The sequence below is a fragment of the Saccostrea echinata genome, unplaced genomic scaffold (assembly GCF_033153115.1).
Source record: "Saccostrea echinata isolate AGI-Se365-2 ecotype Australia unplaced genomic scaffold, CSIRO_AGI_Sech_v1 ptg000054l, whole genome shotgun sequence".
Classification (NCBI taxonomy): domain Eukaryota; kingdom Metazoa; phylum Mollusca; class Bivalvia; order Ostreida; family Ostreidae; genus Saccostrea; species Saccostrea echinata.
In genome coordinates, this window is record NW_026889803.1 from 51,515,916 (window position 1) to 51,526,063 (window position 10,148).

General features: G+C 32.1%; 1 protein-coding gene across 1 annotated transcript; it reads left to right on the forward strand.

Annotated features, from left to right (window-relative positions):
- The first annotated feature begins 300 nt into the window (after positions 1-300).
- Positions 301-1,425, forward strand: LOC133204998 (uncharacterized). Its single transcript, XM_061340739.1, has one exon. It carries the CDS (start codon positions 301-303, stop codon positions 1,423-1,425), a length of 1,125 nt encoding a protein of 374 aa, XP_061196723.1.
- The last annotated feature ends 8,723 nt before the right edge of the window (positions 1,426-10,148 follow it).

Sequence of the window (10,148 nt, forward strand, 5' to 3'; positions counted from 1 at the left end):
AGTGTTTTGATAAAATAGCAAATATTTTTAAACCGTGGATAGTGGAGATAAGCAGTGATACAATAAAACACTCATTCATCAACGCAGGCAGCGATGATTAATTCATATGAACGAATCTCTATATAAATTCATATTCCATACCAGATTTTATGGATTTCCAAAATGTCAAGAGTTTTAAGCATGATTCCTGAGAAGGCTGCTCTTTATGAGATGATTGGCCTACACATATAATTAAGATTATTCTTCGGATATAAACAGAGGATTTTGCAGGAATCTTAAGTCGTCCACCTATTCATCAAGATGAGAACTGAAATGTTTATTTTGTTAGCTATTTTCTTGACAACTCAGATATGTTCAAGTTCTTTGATTGACAATTCCTATCAGAGATATTGTCGGACAAACATTCATGGAGACCAGAATTGTTACTTCACGGTAGCTTATTGGTTCAATTTTGTAAATTTTCGTCAGTGGCTTGAAAAACTTCCAGATCCACTTGGTGATGTGTCATTAAACATATACTGTTTCGATGGAGCCCATATCTATATGCCTTTTCCATTCCGGGCCAGAAATCTCAAGAAGCTTCATGTAAAGAACTGTCTGATCAGAAGCTTCATGTCTGAATGGAACTCTACATCGCAATATCCCGATACCATAGAGGAGCAAGAGATAGAAAATTCTGAATTTGAAGTTGACTATCAAACGATGCAAGAAGTCATCAGCAGCACTCTCAATAAAAAGAATGACTGTGGGCAGAAGACACTCATAAAACTGGCTTTGAAAAATAATACATACAAACCTGTAGTCAAGGATCCAAATGTGTCTCTGAAATCCCTGGCTGATTCCTTCGAGGCTTTTCAGGATAGGATGAAATCTGCAGATTATTTGTGTAGCTACAAAAATCTTGATTACTTGGAACGTTCAGGTGAATCACCACTAAGTAAAACATACATGAAAACTTTGACTGACAAATCGCATTACCCAAGGTTAAAGACCATCAGAATGATGTCAAATCAGATTGTGAATTTTCCCGAACAATTTAAAAGATGGTGGGAATATTTCCCTACACTACGTCAACTTGACCTATCCAACAACTCGTTACAGAATTTTTCATTTAATATTCCAATGAAAACTATGACAAACCTCGTACCTTTATTTGTAAATCTAAGACAAAATAACATAAAAAGTGTCCCTTCAGACATTGGCAAGTATTTATCACAATCACCCATAATCTTAGATGTGCGAGAAAACCCTATCGAATGTGATTGCAACGCAGAGAAACTAGGTCATTATCTACGAGCTGTCCGACGACGTTATCCTTTATACAAACATTTCACCGAAGTTGTGTGCAAATCACCCAGACAAGTGAAAAATATCAAACTTATTTATATTAACTATGAAAAATGTTCTCAAACTGCGCAAATTTAATCTTTCTCTGCAACAGTTGTCAAATAAAGGTTTGTGTCTAGTAACTTTAACTATTTGATGTGAACTTTTCCTGGTAAAAGGGTAAAAATGTATTTACAATCTATACTTATAAATTAATAAATTTTGCAAATAAACTCCGAAACGGGTGCATCAGAGTTCTTACTTACTCCTCTAACAATACACTATATACAAGATGATGTCCGTAAACTGTATTTAGATTTCACTTGCATAGTAAGTGTCGTACATTAAATTAAAAGTCTACTTTTATTTTCTTTAAACAGCCATGAAATAGCAAAAACGTGAGTACGGTGGCGTTTCCGGTTGGCGGATCTAAGTTACTAGCAGCTTTTAATGAAACTGACAACAAGCAATCGTTTATTTATTCTATAAAACGTCATCACTTCATTATTCAATCAAAACTTGATTTAAATGATATAAAAGAAATAAATTGTGACAACCGATTAAAAAGGGAAATGTTCAAATTATTTTCGTCATTCGCCCATCTTAATATTGACGGAAGCTTCTAGAACATCAGATAGCATCGAGCCCGAAGTTCAAAAGAAAAAAGAGGCGATTATAGCTGCATGAAAATAAAAGAAAAAGCTTTTGTGTGAATGGTCAGTGAAATAATGGTAAATCATCGAGAACACTATAAGTTGTGAATATATTAATATATCGAAAGACTATTACATATATGTAGTAAGTTTTTCTAATAAATTTATCGGTAAAATTTGTAACTTTATCGGTAAAATTTGTATTTTCCTTACTAAGAGCATCGTGGTAACGAACCCGAAGTACAATTTGTACTTCGTAATAAACTTGCTTACATGAAAAGAGAAAATTAATGAATAAGGTATTGTTCAAATATAATTAAAGCTGTAAAATTTTGTGCTTTAATCAATACATTTCAGTTTTTTTCTGAATACAGTCTTTTGTATCAAATACTTGGCCTATTCATAGGGCGTTAAGCAGCTAATTTTTACACAGGTACTTGGGTCTTGATATATAAATATGTATGTGCAGGGTACCTTATTGATATATAAAAAAGGTAAAGTACATTTTTACATATCAATAAGGTACATATATATTTATAAACCAAGACCCAAGTACCTGTGAATTTTTGATCCCCCCCCCCCCCAATCAATTTATCATTAAAATGTGCATACATATGTATTTGCTCCTTTTATCCTTGGTAGAAATGAAATAAGAGCATCTGAAGTACAATATCCATAACATTATATAACAGGTTTCACAATAAACGGCAATTAAATGAAATTGTTATTTTTCGGGTTTTTACAAAAAGGGGGTGGGGTGGGGTGGAGACGTACATTTACTTCCTGTGTGATTTTGAACAAAGTATATTTTTCCTTCTATAAGCCTGTAGGCTGTCAGTAGAAACTACAATATATTTTCTGTCGGTAGTGTTATAAATTCAATTCCCCGCGCTTGCGCGGGATTTCATCTAGTATTACTAAATTTAACGTCGTTTATCTTAATCAATAAATTTAATGTTATCTATATATATTTGTTTTATCATGCTAATGATTTTTTTGTTCTACCTGAATTCAGAAACATTTCCAATCTAATATTTAGATCTAGGTTTCAAATCTCTTTTTAAGTGCATTAATGCCCCATACATCAATGACATGTTTTTCCTCCTGTCATAATGGCATAAAGTTTGTTTGGTTCTATCATTTGACAGTAGTTGATTTCGGCGAAAGCTATATTTGCTTTACTGGGGACATAATTTCATATAAGACATAGCCGTTGGGTCAGTCTCCATAGATGCTGCAACTGCAAATTATGACAATAAGAATTCAGCACAGTCGACTTGGAAAAAAGGCTAACGGATGGACAGATTAAATCCCCCCTCTCTCAGTTCGACTACTTTCCTAATTCATATGACATACTGATTGATTGATTGTTCGTCTTTTTACATTCCTTGCAAGAATTTTTCACGTAACAAAATACGGTTAAGGGCTTCAAATTCAGACCTTTACTTGGCACTCAAGGCCATTGAGCATTGAAGTTTCTCATCGAGCCAAAGCCTACCGTGACACGGGACCTACATTTTTAAAGTCAGACCCGAAAGACCCATGACTTTCACTTCTAATGCCGGGGACTTGGCGAAGGAACAGTCACTACTTGTGTTATACGTCTTAGGTTTGTTAAGCCCCGGGAACAAGAATCGGACCCGGACATCCCGATCACAAAGCGAGCCCAACCACTAGACCACCGCAACCGGTATATATCATACTGGACTTCAGATTGAATTCTATCATTGCTGTATTAGTGAGAATAATTAGAATGCTTAATACATTAAAAATATTCATCCAAAGTTTAAAGTATTAGTCCTGCTTCAAAATGGAATTTTGACCTAAGGGTGATCATGCCATATGAAAAGCAACCTGAATGAACATTTATTACGGTGTATTTGTAATCAGGAATGATCCTTTTGTAATGGTCTTCATATTTCACTAGGAATGTAATCTAAGTGCTTTTATTGATAAAGAATGATTTTTGTTTAAGGAAATTCATTTAAATTCAAAATGCCAAAAAGAATCTTTTAAAATTTTAAATCTAAAATAATCTTTTTAAATTAAAATGAATCTGGTTATTATATCATTTTAATTATCATACTTGGTCTTAAATTTGCTTAAATGATAATATAAATGAGTAGATTAAAGAAATATTAATTTTTTTTTTCATTTTCCCAAGATTACCTTTTGTTCTAAAGTAGTGAGGTTTTAGTATTTACTAATCATGATTTGTTTCCTCAGTATGTATTGGCATTAAATAGTTACATGAATTAGTACATCATATAACAATGCTAGAAATATTATAGGTGGCATCTTGCCCTGCTAAAATACGTTTAATTTTAGAAAAATGTATATGTTTATATTTTAGTTTATTTTCAGATTTTCTCCTTTTAACAATGAATATGAATGTCACATTTTGTCATGATTCTCAGAAAGACGGAACATTAAATGATTTATTAGTCTATAAATTACGATAACTTAGGTATTTTATAATTCTAATTGTTTAGTTCATCTCTATACCATCTAAAATTGAATTTGTCAAATGGCATGCATAATAAAATTAAAAAAAGTCCTTCCTATTACTTTCAAAATAGCTTAAGACCTTTTCAAAATAGCACGCATAAAGAAAAGTATGTGGTCGAACATACCACGTTACTTAATGTATGTTGTATAACAGTCGATTAAAAATTTTTATTATTGATAAATCAGGAGAGAAACAATGCTTTAGGATAAGGTCCAAGTCTCTTGCAGTCAAAATTCTTACTTAAGTATCATTTTTAAAAATCAAAGTCTCTGGCAGTCATAATTCTTACCCAAGTATCATATTTTTAAAATCAAAGTCTCTCGCAGTCAGAATTCTTACATAAGTATCATATTTTTAAAATCAGTCTCTCGCAGTCAGAATTCTTACATAAGTATAATATTTAAAAAAAAGGGGTGAAAAGTTTTTACACCTAGTACATTCTATATCATTTGAAAAAGGTGAAGATAACACCTTTGATCGATATAAAAAAAATCTACAAACAATACAAATCTGTGTACAGGGCAAAAACACGGACTCCCGGAATATGATCATTATCAATATGTTTTTAAGCATAATAAAATTTTATTCAATAGGTAAAGTGGCTCATTGAAAAATCCTTTAAATTGCTGTTTAAATCAAGTTTCAAGGTGCTCAAGGTGCAGATAATTAATGCTTGTTAATGAATTTATGGTAGAGTACGTCCACTCTTATTAAACTCTCTCTCTCTCTATACGAATAACAACCATAATGCGACCAGTTATATATGCTTCGAATAAAGATTTCACACACCGTTTTTGAAATTGACACTATTCCTGCTGGATTGCCTTAATTCCATATATCTTTTTAGTCGTTGACATGTTTTGACCAAAGGTTATCTTTATTAGACCCCAACTGTTTTGAACCTTGACCGGGAAACATTTCTGATTCCAACCAACTGAAAACATTTGGAGGCGATTAAAGAAGATCTTTCCTTGCTTAAAACATGTCAACATCTAAAAACGAATGTGGATGACACTCCAGCGGGACCTGTGCTTAATTTTTTTTTAAAACTTTATTCCGTGGTTGTGCCTGAAAGGGAACAACTAAGTACTAGAAAGTAAAATATTATCATGAACATATAATTATAAAAAAAATTACAAAATATATAATATCTTTTATTAGCGTCTTTGTGTAAAAGCTTTAAATAAGTTATGCATTATTACGTTCACAGAAGGATATAAGGTTAAATGTTTTCCGAGCTATATATAAATATATATAATTACTTTTTTTCCAGAAATGTGTTACTTTTGATCGATCTGTTCAATAGTAGAGATACTATTTTTGACGAACTGTACATCGTAATCAAATATTTTCTTTAATATTTATGTCGAGAGACTGAATTGCTTAAGATGTAGTAATTATTTTATTTTCTTCCATAAAGACACCGAGTAATGGAGAGCGATGTATTGGCATTGTCGGAAAATATCGAGCAATAACAGGTCACACATTGTTTTCTAATAAATCTATATATATGTACTTTTCAGAGTTAATATTTCAACATACACTTGTCAAAGTTCCTACAATTTTGTAATATATAAATCCCAAATCATCAGAGATAGTTGGGTCCTTGATGGCGCATACTTGAGACGGTGGTTTTCCTTTCTTTTCACTGTTCAATAAATAAATAAATAAATAAAAAAATAAAGTAAAAAAAAAAAAACACCGTCCTTGAATATAAGCATTTGTGAATTCATTTAAAGTTTCACTCCTGTTATTTTTCAGAAATCTTTAAAATTTGTCACACGCGTACGGCAAACTCGGTTTTCTTCCAAATCGATGCCTGTTTTCTTCACTACTGAAATCTGTATTATTCTTTTTGGTTCCTGAGTTACTCAGATGAACTATTTATTGATATTTGTTTTATGTCTGTCGTCGTGTGTCGGTCGAAAACTTTTTAACATTTTTAATTTCTCAGCAACCGCTGAATCCATTTCAGATAATTTTGGCAAAAAAAAAAAAAAAAAACATCTATGCGTAAAGAGGAACAACAATTGTGAATTTTAAGGTCCCTATCCCCTGAGGACTTAGGGGTAGGGCTCAAACCATCAAAACTAATGCAATCTTTAAAAATCTTTTTTACTCCTGGGCATCATGCAGTCAAACTGTTGGAGTGATTAAAACAAGCAATAAGTCTTTATCAAAATTAGGAAAATTCATGGCCCCAGAAATAGGGTTTCCAGAGTTAGGCTTGGACTTTTTTGATCATAGAGTGAAAATTCATGAATTCTTTTAATCCCTGTATATAAAGTAGATAAGATAAGTGCATGGTTATGATGAGCAAGGGTGTCTCTTTACGAATTGTTAATATTGTGGCCCCAGGGTCAGGGGTTCTGGTGTTGCGAAAGGGGGTTCTAATGATTATGTAGTGATATTAATGTTTTAATTCCTTGAAAATCTCTGGTCTTGGGACAAAATGCATAGTTATGATGAGTAAGCGTGTTTCTTTCAAAATTGTGTATTTCATAGCCTCAGGGTCAGAGATTTCAAATGGTGAAAGGGCGGGTCCGTATTGATTATATAGTGGAAATACATTCATTCTTTAAAAATCTTCTCCGCTCCTGGGTATCTAGCGGGTAAGCTTAGCGTATGGTTATAACGAGCAAGGGTGCTTCTTCCAAATTGAGAAAATCCATGGCCCGGGGTCAGAGGTTTTGGTGTTAGGGCGGGGCTCTACTTATCAGATGGTGAAAATGCATAAATTCTTTTAAAATACTCTTCTTTGTTCCCCTTTTAGCAGATTAATTGCATGTTTATTATAAGCAAGGATGCTTATTCCAAAATTGTGAATTTCATGGCAACTGGTCTTGGCTTTTGGTATTAGTGTGGGGCCCTATTGATTATACAGTGAAAATGAAAATAATGCATTATTTCTTTGAAAATCTTTTTCTCTGCTCCTGGGTATTTAGCAGCTAAACTAAGTGCATGTTTATGATGAGCAATGTGCTTTTTCCGAAATTGTGAAAATCATGACCCCTAGGTCAAGGTTTCTGTGGTTATGGCAGGGCTCTATCGATCAGATAGTGAAAAAGCATTAATGCTTTGATAAACTTTTCTGCTCAGAGTATAAAATTGTTATGAGCAAGGATTTTTTTTTCCATCAGATTTGTGAAATTCTGGACCTCTTGGTGAAATGTTCTGGTGCTCGGTGTTCTCTATTGATCTTGACAGGCAATTTGTAGTTTGTACTCTACAGAGAAAAGTTATTCTCATTTGGTATTCACCTGTGATAATCAATCACTGTAAATAATGAGATGTCAGTTGAATGAAGGAATTGTATAAGAATTATTTTTATATACTAGTAATACAAAAAATAATTTCATAGTTTTGAATGGTCAGTTAGATTTGTAAATAATAGATAAATTTAGAAAAATGAGACAAATGTTCATTAAATGTTCTTCAAAGAAGAAGAGAGGCCAATGAAAGAGAATGAGATGGATTTACTATTAGTGCTGAATCACTATTGTTTTGTTTAGTTTGCATGGTGATAGTGACAAATAGTGCAGGCAGCTTAATTGATCTATTTTGTACTATTTGTTACCGAGTTCTAGACTTCCAATTTTTTTTATCCCTGATCATCCTTTTTCTCTTGTTTTAGGGAAACATATCTTCATCTACCAGTTCAATTTATTTTATACCTACATGGATATTCAAATGGCCGTTAAGGCCCTTGGGCCTCTTGTTTCACGATACTGCATACAGTTGTCCCTGCTATTTCAAACAATCTTCCAAATTTTGATATATTTATTTTGGTTTTATAAACTCCATTTACCTTGTTTAAAAAGGCAACCGGAATTTTCTTGTTTTAATCGTTTCCATTTATCTATCTTACAGAATAGGTTCTAGAGATAAACAGACGAAATTGTACATACTGACCTCACTAGAATTTGTGATGATTATTCTGGCAAGTGTAAAGTTGTAAGTAATTATATCAAGCGACAAGTTATCCGCTTTAGACAGATACAACAATTCACTATGCTGCAAGTATTCTTTATGTTTGCAGATTTTAATAATGGCCCAGGATCAAAGGTATAGTTTTTTTCACTAGAAATATTCTTAACTAGAAAAAAAAACTGTCGTTTGATTGATATGTAGATGTCCTAGTACACAATGGACACCATATCAGTCCTATTATGGTACCATAAAAGAGAGTTACAAGATTCCAAGAGGAAATATAGGAACTATACAAGCCAAAATGATACAAAGATTAGAATAAGATTAGAATAAGTTAATAGAAGTTCATTTAAATCGTGATCACATTAGAGCAAGGATATTGACTCTAAGGAGAATCAAAAGGAATACATACACTTCCTCAAGAAGAAAATATGTAACAGTTTACATGCATATTAAAAGGGCAAAAAATATTTTAACCTTTTACGTAGAAAGTCATATAATGAAAAGTCTCTTTGTCAAAATAACTAAATAAACATTTGTTTCATACATGCAGAGAACATCGATGTTGCCTTCTTCAGCCAGTGTTTGTCAGAAAATTAAGTACAATAATGTTAATAATAAAATATATAAGAATATATATTTCACTTTTTCTTTCTTTAATTCTTTTCAAACAGAAAAAATAAAGAACTCACAAAAATTCATGTTATAATTGTTAAATTAAAAATACAAAGCATTGCTTCAATTCATTTGATTTGATTATATATTAAATGCAATATACTCTCTGAATCACAAAGTTTGTAATATCCATTCAGTCAACTTATCTATTTATAAGTTTTCTTTTAAATGCAATTAAAAATAAAGTACATTATTACTTACAATAAATTCCTAAAGGCCAAATGGTTTAAATTTACATATAATTCTCTCGTATGTAATCAACAATTATCAGAATATTGATTATACAAGCGAACATTATTTTCTGTAAATAGTCTAGTAGTATATTATCTGCATAAATATTCTGCATGTAAATCACTTTTGCCACGAAATTAATGATAAAGAAGCCGTCAGAACTAACAAACTGGACATTAAGGTCGCGCCAAGGACACCTTGTTCACCAGTCATATTTATTCTCTGAAGATTTGTACTAAGACTTTGGGGGAATTTCCCTCCTTATTTGAATCTAATAGTATATCGGTCATCTAGCACGTTTGCGTGGTTATTATCCATTCACAATACTTTTAGAGGTTACACCTGTCAGAGAAATAGTCATTTTTCAATTATGCACCTCCTTAACAAATGGTTAAAGATCAAGTCAATAGGATCAGTTATTCAAAACACAACATACTGTATGAATAATTTTCAGTCAGGTTGATGGGACTCCTTCTATGAAAACTGTTCCCACAAATATCTGACCTTTCAGTATATTTTTGTTTGCTGTCAAACAGACTAATCATTTAAGAAATGTATTTTATACCTCTGTTTTGCAAAAAACCCAGGAAATTAATTTTGAAAGAAAATGACAAAGCATTCTATTCATTCCAGAAAACACACTTGCATCTAGTGAAATAGTGCATCATATTAACAAAAAAAGATTGTATAATATATTAGTAGAAGTGCATTGCAAATAAATTACGTTGTCTAAATTACTAATATACTTTGTTCAAAAGAAAACAAACAAACACAAATATATATCTGCTCTCCAGCATGCATCATAGTCGAGTGTCATCGTTAGA